Raw genomic sequence first — 21,066 nt, 5'->3', positions numbered from 1 at the left:
GGCACTTAAACCTGAGATTGACGTCATTCAATAGTTCTCCATACCCTTTCATTACTCTGTGTGTGTGTGTATGAGATGTGTGTTTAGAATGGGGCTCTTGTGCCATGGCACATGTATAGGGGTCAGAGGACAGCTCTGTGGATTTGGTTCTCTCTCCACCTTTACAGGGGTTCTGGGGATTGAAGGCAGGTTTTTCAGCTTATGCAGACTCCTCAGACAGCTTTATCTAGTTGCCTCCTTTCAATCCTCTACCTCCCTGTGCTAAAGTAGACTAAAACACACAATGACACACACACTCCTGCCTCCATGAAGTGACAGCTGAAATAAATACTCAACACCCAGCAAACTGCAGCTCACCCCAGGGAGAGACAAAGTTCCTCAGATTCCTTTCTTGACTGGAGCACTGCTAGACTGAGACTGTTCTGACCCTGGCCTCGATTTTCCCACCTACAAAATGGGAAGATGTTCTTTGCCTGTTTAGAGGCCCTCCTCTGCAGCTCCAGTGTTCTGATTCCATGGTGTTGTCAGGGTTTGATTCACTATGCCAGAAAGTAGCCACAAGCATAGGATTTGAGTACAGCCTTGGCTGGGATTCCAGGGTTGCAATTCAGGAGCCTCTGGGTCATAAAACTCTACTGGGCCTTGTTTTTCTCATCTGTCGCACACACAGGAGGGGGTGGTTCCAGCACCTACTTTCTTGAGTTGCGGAACATGGGAAGGGTCAGGAATAGAACCAGAAACAGAGCTTGCTCCGCAGTGTGTGCTCAGGGCAAGGAATGCCTTCTCCCTCTTCCTCATCACCACCATTACTGCCCACAGCTGCTGGTATCACTACAGCTACACATGGTTCCATGGAGACAGCTAGAAACTCCCTGCCCATATCCATTTAGTCTTTCAAGGCTTGCTTTCTGAGTTCTTGTCCACCCCTCACCCCTGCTTCGCCTGTGTGAGCGTAGACATCTCCGGATGAGTTTCCAGATCATCCTGTGGGAAATGGAAAGTCTGGTAGAGACCTAGGAAGCAGAGGCTAAGTATTCATCTCTCTTCTACATGGGCATTCAGAGCATTCACAGTCCACGCACGAGCTTGAGCCATGAAGCCACAGGGAAAGCGGAGCTCTGAGCCAACCCAGAGCTAGAGCTTCATCGTGCTTCATCTCCCATCTTCCTTAAAACTCCCACAGGACTGTTTTTTTTAATGACTCTATGAGCAGATGAGAAAGCCAGTGCCCTGAGAGCGGGGACACGGATAGGGTGAGCTCTCCAGTGGCCATAAAATTAATAAGCCAGAGAGAAAACCCAGATCTGCCCAAGTCTGGACTTTTTCCATCTATTATGTTGGTGGTGGCCACCAGGTTCCTGTGGGCCATGGGCTCCACCAGCATGGACTCAGGCAGTGGGATAATAAGGCAGGTATCAGAGACGCTTGTGAGTGGCGTTGAGTAGGTAAACAAGGGGCTGTTGAGCAGACATTTGGCCGGGGAACACAGAATGAACACATGTTCCAGCCAGCCCCTGGGGGGTGGACTTGAGCCACTGTGAGCCACAGGTACATGGGTACATGTGGGGTACTAGGTACATGAACTGAATATACTTTGCTTTTTGGGCTTTACATCTCCTCCAGAGAGGGGTAAGATGAGGTTCCTTCATGAAATAGAGGGCTTTGGTTGGGGTAGGGCAGGGGATGAGATAGCTTGGGCCACTTTGAGTCACTGAGCCAGCATGTTGTCATGGACCTGCCCCCATCCCTGCTCCACAGTACCCCAAGAACAGGGTAGCCACAGCCACACAGTTCAGTAACTGAATTTGAAATTGTCTTTGATGTTTCCTAGGACCGGCATCCTCTCTGTTGGAAAGATTGGGGAACCTCTGTTTCCTTGGTAGTACATGAGAGATGCCACCCATGTCAAGGAACTGTTGGAGAAGATGTCAGTCACACACCAGGAATTCCACCCAACATCATTCTTTGCATTTTGAGGTCCTCTGCCTCTGTGCTTGCTCTCCATACACACACATTCGCCACTTTGCTGCGTGAGACAGCTCCGGGTAGATAAAGCAAACCCGACCTTACTCCTCACACTTTTGCCCAACACATCTTCAGAAGCCAGGCTTGAGGCCATAGATGGTCCAGCTCTTCATGAAATGGAAACACGAGGAGGTGAGTGGTTCCCTCACCTATGTTGACTCTAAATTGGACCAACCTGGAGAGTGACAGAAATTCAGATTCTAGAAGGGTATAAGTGAATGTGAAAGGAAAGAAGCCACGATAGGTCACTTCTCATCCTCTGCCTAAATGTAGATAACCGGTCGGAGCTCTACTAGGTTCCACTCGGCTCCACTCAGCTCCACTCAGCTCCACTCGGCTTCACTCAGCTCCATTCAGTTCCTATGCCCCACAGTGCTTCCTTTCCATTTAAAACGGCCATCTCTGACAATTTTCCCTGATCAGAAGTGCCCAGTCAGTCCAGATGAGTCTCATAGGTTCTTCTGTCAGCTAGGACAACTGTCATCTGATTGCCAACTGATTTGGGAGTAGAACTAGCCAGTCTCTCTGCCTCAAGATGGGAAGTTCCATAGAGAGGTCCATGAGGACAGACAAATCATAGCTAAACCCATGAGTTTGCTTGGTGGCTGACTCTACCCTTCCCAAGTTCCTCCTGAGGTCAGACACACACATACACCCCACACACACATACACCCCTCCATCCTTGCTCTGGGGAACCTGACCTAAGGCATTTATCTCCCCAGCTCCTTAAGAGCTTCCCTCAAATAGCAGCAAGAGTGGAACCCACCAAGGTATATTTATTTGCTTAAACCCATCTGACAGAGATCCTTACACAACCCCAGCAGGTGAAAAGAAGCCAGGTAAGCAAGGACTGTGTCAGTCTGAGGAGAGCCCTTAGGTCTCGCAATGGGTCCAGAATCTAGGAAGGTTCTTCTGGATTCCCCAGTGTGCTCCAGGCTAGAGAACCAGAGCCCAAGGCCAGGCCAGCTGTGGGAAAGCTGTCAAAGCCTGTAGCTTACTCTGATAACCTGTTGCGCTGCAGCTTGGCATTTGGGAGGTTTCAGAGACAACACGAGTACTGTTATCCGTGCTCTATACCTCTGCTGGAGCATCTTAGCAACTTCCCTACAAAACAGTAAGCCAGAACCGGGAATGATACAAACAGCAGAGAAGCAGGGAAAGCGGCCCCCACAGAACGGTCCAGTGTCCCCATGTCCCCATCAGTGTCCCTGAGGTTCCCAATGTGACACTTCAGCTTAGGGAGAAGGGGGAGGTGCCAAACCCTGCGGATGGCCTCTGTGTCTATGCCAGCTGCCCTCCTCAGCCCACACCCCTGCCCCGCAGTCTGGGAGGGAGGTCTTCTCTCAGCAGCTCTAGAGAGAAGAGGAAGGCAGAACAGCAGGAGCCCAGTGGACTCTTGTCTGTGGAAGGTCACAGACACAGAGGATAAACGCTTTGTCCCAAATGGTGAGCACATGTTGGACGCCTTCCAATGTAGGAAGATAGTCTGACTCGCCTTGGGAATGTGATTAGCATCTTGAGAGCCAAGGTGGGTGGATAAAAAGGAGATCAGGGTCACAGGAGAGTGGGCAAGGAGTCCAGATGCAGGTGCTGTGGCCTTGGCAAGAGACCCTCCCTCCCTCCTTCTCTCCCTCCCTCCTTCTCTCCCTTCCTCCTTCTCTCCCTCCCTCCTCCATAAGAAAGCCTGGTAGTGGGCTAAAGTGGAGTCAGCCCACATAGAGAGAAAAAGAGACAGTACCTAGAGAAGGAAGGGATAGCCCCCAAGAGAGGAAGGTCTCATAGAGAAGTGTGCTGATATTCGTATAGGAAAGGTGATGGCCCACCAGGTTCATGTTTCTGGAAAGATCAAACATTAAAAGAGTGTGGTGTGGAAAACAAACAGGAAACATAAAGGGGAGAGTGTTGCCTGTGCATGACTGAGGGGGACAGAGACAGGCAGTGCTTGCTGGTCAACCAGTCTAGCTTATTTGGAGATCTATGGGCCAGTGAGAGACTGTCTCAAAAAAATGTGCACACACATGCACACATACATGTATACACAAACACACATGATATGTGGAAAAGTGAGTCTGTGAGAGGGACAAACAAGAGCTATGGGGGAGGAAGGGGACTTTCTTAATGTTACACTGTGACGTAATACCGTGAATAAGTAACAGAGCTTCAGGCTGACTCTCATGGTATATGAAGGGAAACACAGGGCACATTTCAAATAAAATAAATGAAAATATGAAACTGTTAGGCCAAGTTCTGTGTCTATGTCAATAGTACAAAATGGTAGACTGAGGCAGAAGGACCAAAAGTCCAAGGCTTACCTGGGCTACAGAATGAATTCAAGGCTAGCCTGAGCTACTTAGCAAGATCTTATCTTAAAATAAAATGAAAGTGGGCTGGCAAGATGGCTGCATGGGTAGAGGGGCTTGCTGCTAAGCTGAGTTGCTTGCATTTGATCCCCGAGACTCAGAGAGACAACTCACTAGTATAAGTTGCCTGCTGGCCTCCACATGTGCACCTTTGCATGCACTCATCAACACAAAATCAGTGAACACATATAACACATATTTTAAGTAATAAAAGTAAAAAAGGCTGGGAGTGCAACTGATAGAAAGCTTGCCTGGCATGAACGGGGCCTCAACAGTCCTCAGAGCAACTGCGTGCTTTAATCTTCATTGTCTACTTGGCTGGGTTGGAGTCACCTGGGGGACACTGATGGGCCTGTCTGTGAGGTGCTCCAACTGAAGATGGAAGACTCTCCCTGAACATGGGCAACACAGCCCCGTAGGCTGGGATCCCATCTAAAGAAACAGGGAGTAAAAGCAACAAAGTACTCTGAGTAACCGCACTCATCTCCCACTGGCTCCAGGCTGGGAATGTAATGTGACCCATGACGTGTGTGTGACCCGTGACCTGTGACCCATGACCCATGACCTGTGACCCGCTGCTTCACGTTCCTGCTGAAGTCCTTTTCCATCACGATGACTGGATACTTTCAAACAGCAAACTGAAATAAACCTTTCTTCCCTTGAGCTGCTTCTTGTCAGTATTTGGTCAAGTAACAAGAAAATGAACTGATATGAGCACACACACACAAACACACCACACACACACACATAAACACAAACATACCATATACACACAACATAGAACACATACACCACAACACACAAACCACACACACAGATACAACACCACATACACACATCACACCAACACACACACACCACAGAACACATACACACATACATTATAATACACAAACCACATACACAGATACAAGACCACATACATGCACCATACCACACACACATCACAACAACACACAAACCACACACACACACCACACAATATACATACACATACTACACACACACACACACACACACACACACACACCACACCACACCACACCACACCACACACACATTTTCTACTGCCTGCCTGTTGTACTGAATCTTACAGGAATCTGCAAGGTAACATTAGATGGTGTAACTACCTGATTGGCCTTAAGCAAGGTCCCTAACCTCAGTGCCCCAGTTTCCCCTTCTGTACAATGGGAAGGATCATGACACCTACACCTTCCAGTCCTTACAAAGATGAGTAGGACAAATAGAGGAAGGTCTCCATCACATAAGAGCTCCTTAGAAATGTCTGTCCCTTTCCCACACTCAGAAGAGTCACCGAAGAAAAGAATGCATGGGGAAGCCAAGACAGCAGGAGACACTAAACCATGGACAGTGGAGAAATATCTTCAGGAGATGTCATGGTTAGGTCTCAAGTAACAGCACCCGCAGCTGACGTGAGGAGAGAATGGGGGTGGGGGAGCTAAAGGCTTCCCAATATAAAGTAGAAGGAAAAAATAGACATTTTTCAAGCTTTAAATTTATGATGTGGTTCACCCCAGTGAGAAAACTTCAGGTTCAAGAAAAGATGAAGCTTTGGGGGCTGGAGAGCAAAGCACATCCCCAGGTCCTGTGTGGAAAAGACAGAGACCCAGGGCCACCTGAACGGCAGAAATCAAACCACAAGGACTGCTCTTCTGGGAAATACAGTGGAGGAAGAGGGAAAGGCTGGAGATCAAGGGTCCAATGTGTGAAGGAATCTCTTGAAGCGACTTCTAAAATGGCAGAAACAGGGGAAAGAGGGTACAGAGACCATTAAAAGTAGACTGCAGGACCCAGGGGAGAATATTTTAGAAATAAGTTAGACACGGAAAAAGGAATTATCACTCAGCGATTAATGATAAAAATCAAGGCCATTTAGTAAGAACTGAGAGATAATCTTTATAAAGGGGCACACGGGGACAGAGAAAATGGATGAGGCACACGCACTCTGCTCTGAGGACTCTTTATTTAGCGTGTCTCCAAATGTAATACTTTTTAAATTAATAGAGTAAGATAGAGAGGGGACAGAAAGAGACAAGAGGACAGCCCTGTGGACTAGCCTTCCTAAACAGGGCAGCTCCACTTACTTAATTTATTATTATTATTGTTATTATTATTATTATTATTAACTATTATTATTACTATTGCTGTGTGTGTGACTGTTTGTGCACCACCGGGGGCGGGCACACGCGCCACAGCATACATGTGGAAGTCAGAGGACAACTTGTAGATAGAGTTGGATCTCTTTCCACTTTTTCACGTGGGTCCTGGGGATTGAATCCAGTTTGCCAGGCTTTCATGGCAAGAGCCTTTACCTACTGAGCCATCTCACCAACCAGGGTGTGGGCTTTCCCCACACAGCTCAATTTATATTATTACTGAAAGATGCTCCTGTTCAAACCATGAGAGCAAGGCCCTTGATTCCTGGCCCACAGAGGAATAGAGAGAAGAAACCAGAGGTGCTGAGCTCAGGCAGCCAGGCCTGTAACACTTGTGGTCCTGCTGGGTGAAGTAGGATCGGGGAGCTGGCATCACTTATTTCACAGACAGTTTTTTTTCCCTTCTTCCAAACAAGGCCTCACTCCATGCTCCAGGCTAGCATCAAACTCACAAAGTCCTTCCTCAGCCTCCCGAGGGCTAGAATCACACACCTGTGCTATACAATGGCTTTGTCAGTACATGCAAAGTGTGTTGGGTGCCTGTCACATCCAGATACTACTGGGAAGTAGACCCCCTATTCCTACAACAGAGTCCTTCACCCTAGAGGTAGCTGTGAAACAAGAAGTTCCCTGCCTGGGACCCAGACAGAGACACTCAGAGCAGGATGCTGAGAAGTCCTTGGGGCTCGTCCATCCCCTCTTATCCTTTCTACAGAGACACAGAGGCAAAGGGAGACAGCTTGTAGAAAGCCAACAGGCGGTAGGTAGCCTCTGGAAGCTAATGTAAGCGATTGCTCAATGTGCTGATCTAAAAAACTCTGTTTTATTTCCGTACACAGTTTGGTCGCCTCCACAACAGTGCCGGGCTACAGCACTAGGGTGTCATATTTCAAGGTAATATTTCTGATATTTTTAGCAAACAGATTCCATGGGTTTAATTATAATGCATTCACTTGTTCTCTCTCTCTCTCTCTCTCTCTCTCTCTCTCTCTCTCTCTCTCTCTCTCTCTCTTTCTCTCTCTCTCTCTCGCTCACTCGCTCTCCCCATTCCCTATCTTAAATGATTGGAAAAAATCTCCCAAAATTAAGTCAAGAGAGCAAAGGAGGTGACAGGAAACACCAAAGTTACTGGATACCACGGATGAGTATACAGAGTGCCCGCAGATGGTCCCCCACCCTCCTGAGGGTGGCATTTCTCACCCCACTCTCATCTTTTCTCTCATCTCTATGTGACGAACAACCTCGTTTACACATTTTATAACTTTATATAAGTGGCATCTGCCTGACTCTAAGATTTTTGTTTTTTTTTTAAACTATGATTCTCTGATCAATGTGACTGACTGCCCAGCAGAGCCCATTAGTCATAGCTGGCCTTGCTTTGAAACCCCCATGCCTGAGGTCTGAGTTCAGAGTCTGCCAAGAAAGATGCCATCTCCGTCTATCTGTGGCCCAAGAGCAGCATCTCACAGGGCCTAGTTTCCATCTCCGGATCCCTTCCTCTGGGCTAAGAGCAGTGTTCACTCCCTGCTTGCCAAGGAACTGCAGCAGATGGGCGGCTGAACGTGGAATTAGCAAGAGTCATTACATGAGAGTGTTCTCAATTGAGTGCCCCAGAGTAAATAGTAATTACACGTTCCTTCTAGATTGCTCTCAGCCTGAGATGGAGAAGAAGAGTCATGGATGGCTGACCACAATACCCCGAACGTGCACACGTGCACACAAACACGCAGTCTGGTCACAAGCCTGGCTTCGGAATTTTCCCTTAAGAGCAGGATGGCAGTTCTGCCATTCTGTGGAATACACACATCGTGCACCCCCACACACTTAGGCACTAGAAATTGCCCTTCCCTGTTCCCATTTTTCTTTCCTTGTTGAGTACTCCCAGAAGACGTCCCATCAAACATGTGGGAAGCAAGCAATCCCCCTTTAGTTACTCTTTACAGCGGAGAAGAATTGGCCTTACACAGGAACTGCACTGTGGGGACTTAGACTCACAGACACACAAGGCAACTTATGCAAATCATCTTCTGCCTTTACGTCTACATCCGAGCAGTCCTATACGCTGGCCTATGGAAGAGCAGCCTTGCACACAAGGTGAAAGGGTTTGTCAGAGCAGACAATCCCCAGGTAGGTAATACAGTCACCATGTTAGTCAGACTTGTAGTCACTGGGACAAAATCCCTGGCGCAACATGAAGACTTGGGGAAGGAAGGGTTTGCATTGGCTCATGGGCATGGAGGTGTCAGTCCACGGTTGGCGGGCACTGCTTTTCTGAACCACGAAGAGGCAGAATCTCACAGCAGAAGTGTCCGGGGCAGGGGCATAGAGCAGTTCCCCACATGGGAGCCAGGACATCTGCTTAGGGTTGTGCCAGGAAGTCACAGAAAGCGGCCAGGGCTAAGGTAATCTTTAAAGGCACATTTCTAGTGGCCCAGCCTCCCAAGAGTCTATTCAGATTTTAATTCGATCAATGGATTAAGCCATTGATTAGGCCAAAGCCCCCATGGTCTCTGGAAAGGTCCTCACAGAAATATCTACAGCTATGCTTTGGTAATCTAGTTAGCGATCAGTCCAAGACCCTAAGCATATTTCCATCTTTAAGTCATTCAAAACATATGTATAATCATATATATGATTATATATATATCATAACAATTAAAGAAAAAGAGGACATGAATTTGAAAGAGAGCAAATACATGGGAAGGGTCTGAGGGAAGAAAGGGAAAGGTGAAATGATGTAAGTATATTATAATTTCAAAAAATAACAAAAGTTATTATAAAAAAGAGGTAGGTGTCAGCACATGCAGCCAGCTTAAACACACACTGCCACGCGCATCGCACCGTGCACACTGCCACGTGCAGTGCAGGACCGGGTGTGTCGTGAAACTATCTCAGCAGTAACACCTTCCCTGATCTTTGTAAACTGACCAGGAAGATTCTGGAAGGATTGTAGGCATCTACAAAGCCTCAGCCGCCACCATGTCGTCTCCTCCACCACAATGAGTCTGAGCACTTACTACCCTGTGAGCACTGCCCAGGGGACCTTTACGTGGCTGCTGTGGTCCTCAGCACTCTATTAAGGAGGGGCTCTCACCACCTCCATTTGTAGATGTTGAGAGTCGGGGTTAAGATAGGACAGCAGCTCTTTTGTCCATCATTACAACAGATGGGAGATGAGTATGACCCTTGTTCACACTTCCAGATCACAAAGCATCATTGAGTCAGGGGAGGAACTTCTGATAGAAAACACGGAGGAGCCCTACTTACTGGACCACTGGCTTTCTCAGACATTTTTCTTTCACACGGTCCCAGCCCACCTGCCAAGGGATGGGAACACCATCAACCCTCAGTCAAGACAATCTCTCCTGGACACAGGGTCCCAGGACAATTGTTCTAGGCAATTGTTAGGAAGAAGTTCTCTCTTCCCAGGTGACTTTAGTTTGTGCCAAGTTGACAATAAAACCTAACCATGACAACCATGGGTGACTCTGAAGCCTGATTTCAACCCAGATGTCATCTCAGAGGATGACACACACCATGCGGGGAGATGGGCTAGTCCAAAACTGTTAAGTGCTTCCACTTCTCAGGGGCTGTTTCTTCTCTGATTCTTATTTCAGCTTCTCAATAGTCTTAGGAGACACAGAGCAGAGACCAGCCCCAATTGGCAGGCAAAGAAAGCCTGCTATGGAGAAGCTAAGCCTTGCAGAAGTCCCCAGGAGCTAACTTCTTTCCGGAATCCCCACTGTGTCCCTCCCTCCCTCCCTTCCTTCAGCTGATGCCCAGGAAAGGCTGGTAGATGGGAAGCTGCTGTGGGGGCTTCTCCAAGTGTGAGAAAGCACAGGCGCCATTGAGCGGGAGGAAGGGACGGGAGCTATGAGGCCCACAAGCTACAGAATTGTAGTCTCTGCAAAGTGAAGACAAACATTAAAACCTTTGTATCTGTGTGTTTGGACAGGTGGCTCTACCCAGTTTTTCTAGTAGTTCTCTAGTGTGCTTAATGGTAGCAGAGTATGAGACTGAAGAGGGAGGAAGCCAAGGAAATTAGAGCAAACTCACAAAACTCAAGCAAGACCTCATCTTGGTCCAAGACTTTGGATGAGAGAGCTAGCTGCCCAACCGAGACTGGTAACTTACTCTACAGGCACGGGTTCATTAGAATCATTGTTTCTCAACATGTAACCACTTAAGCTAGAGTCTAAGAGTCCTCCTGCCAGACCCCCTGTCCTGACCAAGGGAGCCACATTCTGGACAGGCAGAGCACCTATGTTCCCACGGACTAACCCCTTGACATCTATCTCCTCCCACGGCAGCAGGCTATCCTTGGACCACCAGGGTCTGCAAATCAAATGGAAGAGTACTCCCTCAACCTGGAGGCTCTCTCTCTAGCTGACGTTAAGTGTTCAACGATGCTGTAAGCATGCATGTGTGCATGTGAGAGTGTGTGTGTGTGCCTGTGAGAGTGTGTATGCATATGAGAGTGTGTGCATGTGAGTGTGTGTATGCCTGTGAGTATGTGTGTGCATATAAGTGTGTGTGCGCATGTGAGTATGTGTGTGCATGTGACCATGTGTGCATGAGAGAGAGAGTGTGTGTGCATGTTATTGAGTGTGCATGGGTATTAGTGTGTGTGTTCATGTTTATCAGGAGTGTCATTCACCTTGTTTCTTAAGACAGTCTCTTATTGGCCTGGGATTCACTATTAGGGTAAGCTAGCTTCCCCACGAGCACCAGGGGTCTGCCTCTCTCCATTTCTGTAGTTCCAGAACTATAAATGCTGTCACTATGCTAACACCTCCTCTCCCCACCCCCACATCCCACATCATTTCAGCCCTTTGGTGTCCTTTGAACTTCAAAGTAACTATAATTTCCCAGGGAGTCACAAAGAGAAGACTAAAAAAAAAAAAAACAAAAAACAAACTGTCTTGCATCCCTTCCTCCTGCCTCCCTCAACTGAATTGTGCACACACAAAAGCATGCTGTTGAGACCTGACCTGGCATATACAAGGGGCATTAGGGCCCTGCCTGAGACTGGCACACAACCAATGCACCCATACTTGCTCTTTCTGCTGTCTGATCCTGCCCCCTTCATCATCAGAAACCCTAAAATACTCACACGTCCACACACAGAGCCTAATCAGCAAGAATTTTGCTCCTGAATATTGCTAGAAAGATCACTACGACAAGCTAATCAATTGTCTCAGCCAGCCACCGGTCCCCAAGGGATGTCCAGACTTTTCATTGCTGACATTTAACCCTCAGCAGCCCGAGGTTCTGCACTGCTTCTTCCCGACAGAGATGCTGTTCTGGGAGGAATCCAGCACATGACCCACCACCTTTCAAAGGTCTTGTCTGTGCTTAAGGAAGCAGACCCTCTGCAAGGCCTCAGAGAGAAGGGCTCCCTCTTATGTGCACCCCTGGGACCAGAGACGGGGCCTGACAGAGTCTGAACAGTCAGAGGAAGCTGGGGTGGGGGTGGGTGGAAGGGCACTGAGAAAGGAGAGAGGAGACAGCCTGAGAAAGGAGGAGAGAAACTGGTGAAGGAGAGGCACCTGCTCAGCAATTAATCTGACATCAAGTTGGATAAAGCTTCTTAAGGTGACTAAGCTGGTTCTCTCTCTGTCTCTGTCTCTGTCTCTGTCTCTGTCTCTGTGTGTGTGTCTCTCTCTTTCTGAAGTGGGAGGGTCAGGGAGGGGAGACGGCTGGAGTCAGACCGTGGTTCTCAACCTATGTGCTCGTCACAACTCCTCTGGCAAACATCTGTCTCCAAAAAATATTTATATCACAATTCATAACAGTAGCAAAGTTACAGTCATAAAGTTGTAACAAAAATGATCTTAAGGTTTGGGCGGAAGTCATCCCAACACGAGGAACTTCATTAAAGGGTCGCAGTGTTAAGGAGGCTGAGAAGCACTGATCTGGATGGATAATATAGATGGATAAAGCTTCAGGTCCCTCCTCCTGCGGTTAGGCAATAGGACAGGCCCCTTGAGAGAAGGGAATCTGAAATTCATTTGGATACATTCATTGGACACTTATTGTATGCCCGGCACTGTACCAGGGGCTGGGCACACACAGCCCTGGCACACACAGGGCTCTGAGGATTGGAGTATCATACAACAGGATAACCCTGCCTGAGACTAGAGTGGTACCCACTTGGTGCTAGAATTGATCAGTTAAGCAGTTCTAGCAGGAGAAATGGGGATCTGACAGTCACCTGTGGCCCTGTGGTCACAGGAATGCTGGCTTTACCCTGACATATCAGCCTTTCTGCATGTAACAACAGAAACTGGTCTCTGAGAGTGTGAGGAACAGGACAAGATGCAGGAAGGCCTTGAGACCCAAGAACCAAACTTCTCCAGGGAGTATGAACTAGAGCCCAGAGGCCGGAGAAAAAATCAATTTCTGGAGAGTCAGACCTATCCCTGACTGAGCAAGGCTGCCCCGCTGTCCTCTCTGCTTTCTCATGGTGATTTAGAACTCCAAGTTCTTTTGAGGTCCAAAGGCCTCCCTAGGATACCTTGAGCTCTGCTCCCAGGGGGTTGTCCACTGGAGGGACAGCTGCTGACTGTCCTGGCTGTTAGCTGACAGTGCCTCTGACTCAGGATTTAACAATGCATCAGGGATAGCAGCCCTTTAGGAAGGTGTGCAACCTGCTCCTTGGGTTAGCCTCCAAGATGTGCAGAAGCCAGCACACTGGACTGAGAGAAAAAAAAGTGTATACACTGTTTGGATCCAGGGCTTCCCTGGGAGGTAGTGACTGTGAGGGTCCCGCAGTTCTAGTGTCACATGAGAAAGGAGATTGGTGGTATCAGAGTCCCAGCTGTCTGAGTCAGCAGAGGTACCTAGGGCATCTCTGATAAGTGGTGCATCAGGCCAACGTGGGAGCCAAGTGTAGACGCTCCAGGTCTAATGGTGTGTCAAGCATTCCACTGGACATGAATGCAGCAGAGAGGGAGTCACGGAGAGTGAAAGCCCAAGCAGAGTTAGACTTGACGGAAAGTTACTGAGAGTACATGAAGTGTATTCCTTGACCCTGAAAGCAAATGCACGACTCAGGGGCCGCTGCCCGCCACAGCTCTCTGCAGGGACCCAGGGTTTATTCAGAGGTCACATGGCTCTGCCATCTCCTTTCTTTACTGGACTCCAGAGAGCCAGCAGATCAAGGCCAGGATTGCCTGGGTTTGGACACCTGACCTCCATTGACCTTGACATGACTCAACCTTGGCCCAGTTGCTCCTGACTTTCTCTGGCTTGAGATCCAGAGTTCCCTACCTGCCTGCACCTGGTACAGTAAGCCAGAGAGGCCCAGAGAGCCTGGGGGCGGGGGAGAAATCAAGCTACCAGACCCAGTGGAGAACCCTGGCACTGGCTGGTATGGTGGCTCCCGCGTTCCAGGGACAGGGACAGACGCTGGTCCTCTGCGCTGCCTAGGCAACGAGAGGCAAATTGAGCTGCACTCCAGTCTCTTCTTCTCACCTCCAGACTGGAGAAAGATGGATTTGAGGGGCCAGAGTTGTTCAACTAACTCCTCCTCCAAGCCTCCAGCGGACCCAGCAACCCAGTCTGCTGTAGGATTCTTTGGGAACTCTTTAGCAGACTCTGGCCCCAGTTTTCAGTCCCCCCCCCCCAACCCCCCAGTTCCATCCCACCTTCCACTTTGAAGAGCCCAGAAGTTCTACAGCTGCCTGGAAATGCTGACGACTTAACTGGTTTAATTTTTTTTTTTCCTTTCTCCCCAGCAGCCCTGAGGGGTTTTAACTCTTTCCTCCCGCAGAAAACCCAGCTTTTGGAGTTGAAGGTTTAAACTCTCACTGGGAGACTCATAAATATTCGGAATCACTCTCTCCCTCTCTGTTTGATTAGGAAATGAGCCTTTAACTCAATGTAATCCCCAAGCCATTAACAAAAAAGCCCTCAACAGCTCTACTATTAGAATCTTGCTCCTAACCCTCGGAGGATTGAATTAGATTAACATAACTACCCACAATCTGAGTTTATTTTCTGTGCCAGATAGAAATGTGTTTTCAGGAAAGGCGAGAGGTTGGGGGATGGAGGATGGGGGGTGGGGTGGGGGAAGAGGGAACAGATAATGAGATGTAAAACTAGAGATAAGAAAGAGATGGACAGAGATACAGTGGAGCTGTACCGACAGGGAGGAAGCTCTGCCACAGCCTTTGGTTTAAAGTCCCTGCCAGCTGCCAGGTTCTATTCATGGGGTATTTGGAGAGACCTCAACTACTTGAATTGTTTGAGTCAGGGGAGTGCTTTCTGGCACTTGTCATCGTTTCTCCTGGAGATTGATGGGCCTGCACCTGAGCCTGCAGCATTCCAAAGCACCTGCTCATTGGCCTCACTGTCCCCAATTCGGGAAGAGGTCAGAATGGATTCCTGCGTGCTCCAGGGAAGGAGGGCCCATGAAACCACAATGCACTCACATAGGAGTCAGCTTGTCCTCACGCACAGCAATGAGTGGTCATTCCAAGAACAGTGTTAGAGTCTGCTCATAGGAAGTCTCAGACAGCTCCGTGACCAATTGCATTTAAGAAATCAGTTAGGGGGGAAAATGAGTCTGATGGGAGCTCAGACCACATAAAATTAACGGTTATTGAAGCAGAAACTAAGTAATCAGAGGCTGTATGCAAATTTCCTGAAGTTTCCCCCAACTGCATCCCCCATAGGGAACCCAAAGAGGGACAAACCACATCCTAAAAACTGGGACCAATGCCAAGGGCTCAATTATGATACCCAGCAACCCCCAAGCCCATCCAAACATTTCTGCAGGTCAAGGGGGAAGGGTGGCTGGTTTCTATATGTTTCAACAAACGCTCTCCTCTCTGGACAGTGAACACTAACAAGAACACAACTCTCCTTATTACCTTTAGTCACGAGTCCCCACCAGACTGGTCTCAGAGAGAGGGTGTATGTGTGTGTGTGTGTGTGTGTGTGTGTGTGTGTGTGTGTGTGTGTGTGTGTGGAGTTGGGGTGGGGGAAAGGATTTGCTCCTACACTGAAAGGTTAAAAAAAGATTCCAGACTGTTTTAAAAGCCACTGAGCTCAGGAGGTCTGGGAAGTTCAGTTTTACAAACAGTGGACCGACCGCTCAGATTTCTGTGCACAATGTCTCAATCACGCGATTCACGGGAGCCTTAATTAACAACAACCCACAAAATCCCACTCCAACACGGGGAGGGGAGAGCTTAGCAGGATTGGTTTGTCACACAGACCTTGGAATAGGAAATAACAGTAGCCTTACATGGACAGTATGCCTAGCTTCCCCTTCCCTGGGTTCTTGATTATGCTTTTGATACTAGATTTAAAATAATGACATTCACTCTTTTTACTCTCCCTCCCTCCCTCCCTCCCTTCCTTTCTTGTTTGCTGTTTTTCTTCTCAGTTTTGAGACAGTGTACCTACAGCACCCTGGTAACCCTGGCTGTCCTGGCTGTCCTCGAACTCACAGAGACCCACCTGCCTCTGCCCTCCCCAGTGCTGGGATTAAAGGCATGCACCACCACACCAGGCTATCTCCTTTTTTTTTTTTTTTTTTTTTTATTCTGGGTTTTTTCCACTGGTGACCACACGCTGTTCACCTTCTCCTTTCTTTTTCCTTCTTCATCCCAACCCTCCCTCTACAAAAGCAAATTAAAGATATTAATAACCCAACATCAAATGTAAAAATAAGGAGCCAAAAGGAAGGAAAGTCAAAATGGAAATGGGATGGAATGGCTCCTGGAAGCCTATGTGTGGCCCCCCCCCCCCCGCAAGTTACTTAACTTGCCTCAACAGTTTTGCTGACAAACCTATTCTGCTTGTAATCAAAACCAATTCAGGCCTATTTGCTTTGTTTAATGCTTTTACATTGTAGAGAGGATTGTTTCTTTGTTCGGATACTGTTTTCCTAAACAAATCTAGGAGTAGTCCTTAGCAATATAGCATCTGGTAACCAATGCATAAGTAAATAGAAACTCATTGTAAAAAGAATGAAGTCTATTTAAAAGGTTGTACATCGTATACATTAAATACCAACATATAGATTTCTTTTTCTTTTTTCTTTTTTAAGTTTAAGGCCTTCTCTTTCAGAAATGCTATAAAGCCAGTCTCTCCCAAGAACAGGAATTCTGGAAAATATGACCCATTATCTAAAAATTAAAGTTTCAAGGATCCATGAAACTCAAGGCAGCTAAGACTCACTCAGGACAGTGATGGGGGTGGGGGTGGAGACGTGGAAGGCGTGTGCTCCACAGCCACTTAATGCGCAGTTGCCCACTTTGAGCATACTGAGCTTAGCTTTGACAAAACTGGTAACTCTTCCCCCCCCACCCCCCTCAGTGAAGGGTGCAGAGCCCTCTACAACTGGCCCTCTACTTTCTAATACCTTCTCTTTCCGGACCAAGCTTCCTAACGCCTTCCAGAATTGAGAAAATACACCCAGCAATGAAGCCAGCCCCAGGCAGCAAAAAAGGAAATAGATAGATAGATAGATAGATAGATAGATAGATAGATAGATAGATAGATAGATAGATAGATAGATGATAGAGATAGATAGATAGATAGATAGATAGATAGATAGATAGATAGATAGATAGATAGATAGATAGATAGATAGATAGATAAATCGGGTTGGCAGCTTTTGTCTCCACTTTGCAAAGTAGAATCACTCCACGGAAAGGCATGTGTATGTGTGTGCTTTTTTCTTGGAGTCTCTGTAAATAAGATAGTTATTGGAGCTGTCATGACTCTAGGGGAACCTGAACGCTCCCAGGGTTGCCCCCAAGTCTGTCAGCACCCCTACATCATCACCCTGAGACGCAGGCCGGCCCCCTTTATCACCTTCCTCTCTCACCAAATGCCAGGAGCTGCTAGCAAATAAAAGTTTTCACGCTGGGAGACATAACCACCCCACTGAGCCGAGTACGAACTTTTCTTTGCCCTTTTGATTGACTCACTTTCTCTCCATGAAAACAAATAAAAACCGGAGGGGGACCCACTGATTCCAAACGAGTCTGTGTAATCATCCCATCCAGCCACGCGGAGACCCTCTGACCTTCCCATGACAGTCTGAGAGAGGCAACAGTTACCTCTCAGCCACACAGGGATGGATGCTTTCGTGCACAGAAACTAGGATGAAAGAGCGGGCGTGGGGAGATATTTTTATCCATTAAAAAGAGAGAGCAAACACAGGAGAGAGGAGGATGTGTCGGGAGGACAGAAGGCACAGGGCAGTCTGGGGAGGAGGGAGAGGAGAAGTTAGCTTACTTACATGGTTGGGCTGGCTGGAGGACGGGGCTGCGCGCAAGGAAAGGTTACCCTCAGGTGTTCCAGCGGCTCATGACTCGTTGCTTGGCTCCTCCAACACCAGCTGACAGTCCCCTGTCTGTGTCTCTTTGTGACTAAGGACACAGTACTCTCAAACTATAAATAGATCCAGACTCCGTGATTGATATAACAGGCAGCTGACAGAAAAGAAAAAAAAATCCCACAACCATAACCAGGTCTCAAGCAAAACAGCCAAAACCTCTGGACTTCCAACTCCACAGAGCCCCATGCAAGCTTCGTAGTCTCCTAGGGGCGCGAGAAAGGGGACGTGTCATGTATGGGCAAAGGGGGAGGACCAGGATTAGCAAGTACTGTGGGAGCTGGGAAGACAATGGCTTCTTGAGTGGCGTAGCTTACACTGGGCACAGAGAGCCGGTGAGTACAGGTCTGTGGAGAGGGGTGGGGGAGGAGTCTGTAGGAGGTCCTGACCCTGTGAAGGAAAAGCCCCCCCCCCCCCATCTCCTGAGCCCCGGTTGGTCGTCAGGGCCTGTGCAGTCAACAATCTGACTTGGGAGCATTCGTCAGCTCAAGTGCTTTCCACGAAAGTTTCCGTTCCCCCTGCCAGATCAGGAGGCAGGGAGGGTGTGCAGCTCTCCTGGTTTGAGGGCCAGAGGGACTGTGGGGCCAGGCTGAAGGCCCAGGAGGGCAGGGAGACTGTGTAGGTAAGGGGTCCAGGAAGAAGCTGAGCCCAGCTCTGTCTGTAAGCAGGGCCCTTGCAAAGGCAGGTGGCATTCTCCACGAGTGAAAAGCCCGTGGCCGGGGTCATGGGCGCCTGTCTCCCCCCCCCACTCCACCCCCACCCCCGAAAGATTTCCTAGGAGGCCAGGATCTGCACAGGCTTCTTCCCAGAAATGAGCCTCACTCCTTGGGTACTGAAGGGTCTTTAAAGAGCATCCCCTGCTCCAGGTTCTACACAGTTGACATAAGCTCCCGGGGACAGGTCAGTTCCTATCTAGGTGCTAAACCAGGCAATGAAGTTTCCAGGAAAAGGTAGCATCGTCAGGGAATGGCTTGATCATGCAGGGCAATGGGCCTCAGCTTTGGAGCTATAGATACTCAGTTGGGCACAGAGCTAGCCATATGCAGTCCCCTTTCAAGGGGGTCGTGGAACCAGCCCTTGCGGGTGTAGATAGCACAGTAGAAAACCCTTAAACATCTTGATCTCAATATTTGAAGGAAGAAGTTAATCCATTGGATCCTGTTAATCCATTGGATCCTGTTAATCCATTGGATCCTGTTAGATCCAATTCTTCCCTCCCTAGGCTAGCAGGAACCACAAGGCTATGTGGTACCCAAGCTATTAAAACCCCGAATCTGTTTAACTTGTAGAATATCCTGTTGCAGTCTGCCAACGGAGCAAAGCTTCATGCAGGTAAACGCCATGTTTGTCTTAGCTTGTAACCTGGCGTTACCATGGTAACGGATGCATAGCAAGGCTTCCTGATTGTGGACTTCCTGGTTGACTAAATAAACGGATGAATGAGTGTTTGAATGGGTGCTCAAATGAGTGCTACCCAAGGCCCTGAGAGTCGTTCTTCTGGGATGTCAGATGTGTGTATTACATGAGAACGCCCCTAGGAAAGGAGAGAATTAAGACAGGGACTTGAGGAGAATCGGTCTGATGTGTCCATCATTTATGCATGGTTCTGGGTACCAGGCCAGGGTGGCTAATGGCCACCAAGTGCATCCCTCTAACCAGCCTGGCCATATGCAGGGTGGCTTGCAAGTATTGCTGCTAGGGAAGCAGAGAGGCCTGCAGAGATGGGACTTGAGGGAGGTCCTTGCTGATGACCGGATTCAGAGGCACTTGGCACACATTCCTCCCCAGGCGCCTTCCTGGGGAAAACTCCTCTTCTGTTGCAGACTGAGCCTCTCCCTTCATAGTCGTCTTTCTCTGTACCGTCTCCAGCAGGCTGTCTGGCTTCTCACTGACCCCTCACTGCTTCCTGGCAGAAAGCTGTGTGTGTGTGCCTGTGTGTGCGTGTGTGCACGTGTTTCTGTCTGTGGCCACAGTTCTCCTAAGCTTCCCCAGATCCTCAGAGCAGTGCCTGCTCTGATTCAAGTGCACAATGAAGTATTGAACACGTACCTCCGGGAGGCATTTGCTTAGAGAGACCCCATAAAATCCTGGTTTTGACTGTTAACCCCAGGTTGACTTCTGAATTGACTTCCAATCTCAGTCTCAATTCTTCTAGCTGCACCCAGCCGTGGAGTTACCCATTTGTGCTACCCTGTGGGTTAGGGGTACCCCAGTGGTAACTAACAGAGTTCTTTTGAATGCTGGTCATCGTCGTGGGAAACCACCAGTTTCTGCTCTCAAGAGACTCACTGTCCCACCTCCGGCAGGACACCTACTTCCATAAACCAGCCCATCAGCTGACTTCTTTCCTTGTCTGTCCATTACTACAAAAGTCAAGACCCTTACAGTTATGAGCCTCACTCTCCTCCTTTGCAATTGGAAACTCCAAGTGTGTAACTCACAAAATCAGCATGAGAATAAAACGACTCAGTCTAACAGGCTTTGGACAGTTCCTGGACCGCGGAGGGTCCTGCATAAACACTCTCTCTGGGCATCTGCATCACCCCACGGGCATCCTGCATTCCTTCCGGATGTGGCCCCTGCCCATCTTCACCCCCTCCCTCCTTGCCTCGCTTGATTCTTCCCCCATCGAGAAGTAGCACTGGCAGGACAAGCTGATGACAAATGCTCTGGCCCATATAGCCCCTGGCTGGAGGTCAGAGGTCAGGAAGAGAAGCCTGGGGACTCTTGGAGTTTTAGTGTGTCCACCCACACCACAGGCAGGGGAAGAAAAAAGCAAAACAAGAAGACCCTGGACCTTCCCTGTGATTTTACCTTTTACCTGTCACGTCAATGACCAGGTTCATTACAACACACACACACACACACACACACACACACACACACTCATCCATCCATCTATTCACCCATTCATCCATCCATCCATCCATCCATCCATCCACCCACCCACCCACCCACCCACCCAGAAACAGTCCACACGTTCTGCGTGTCCTAGGCTCTCTGAAGAGTTGAGATCCTCCACCTTCTTGAACTTCCCATCCAGAAGTCAGTCTAAAACAGCTGATTCAGGTGCCAGAGAGAGGGCTCAACAGAGAAGTGTGCTTGTCTGCCTCCAAGCTTGATGCACTGAATTCGAACCCACACAGTT

The 21,066-nt window shown here is 48.6% G+C and overlaps 1 protein-coding gene and 1 long non-coding RNA gene across 2 annotated transcripts in view; one reads left to right on the top strand and one right to left on the bottom strand.

Annotated features, from left to right (window-relative positions):
- The window catches only part of Esrrb (estrogen related receptor, beta), a 160,512-nt gene extending 142,268 nt beyond the window's left edge, over positions 1–18,244 (bottom strand). The window contains exon 1 of the mRNA NM_001159500.1: positions 17,823–18,244. Within this exon, the coding sequence (NP_001152972.1) occupies positions 17,823–17,824 (2 nt within the window). The 5' untranslated portion in view covers positions 17,825–18,244. The remainder of the gene's footprint in view (positions 1–17,822) is intronic.
- Positions 18,189–20,312, top strand: Gm40483. The gene is made up of 3 exons (XR_872890.1): positions 18,189–18,253; positions 19,208–19,250; positions 20,074–20,312. It is a non-coding gene; the product is annotated as a predicted gene, 40483 (long non-coding RNA).
- The last annotated feature ends 754 nt before the right edge of the window (positions 20,313–21,066 follow it).

This window comes from Mus musculus, chromosome 12, assembly GCF_000001635.26.
Source record: "Mus musculus strain C57BL/6J chromosome 12, GRCm38.p6 C57BL/6J".
NCBI lineage: Eukaryota > Metazoa > Chordata > Mammalia > Rodentia > Muridae > Mus > Mus musculus.
The sequence above is the reverse complement of the archived record's forward strand: the minus strand, read 5'-3'. Positions and strand labels throughout refer to the sequence as shown.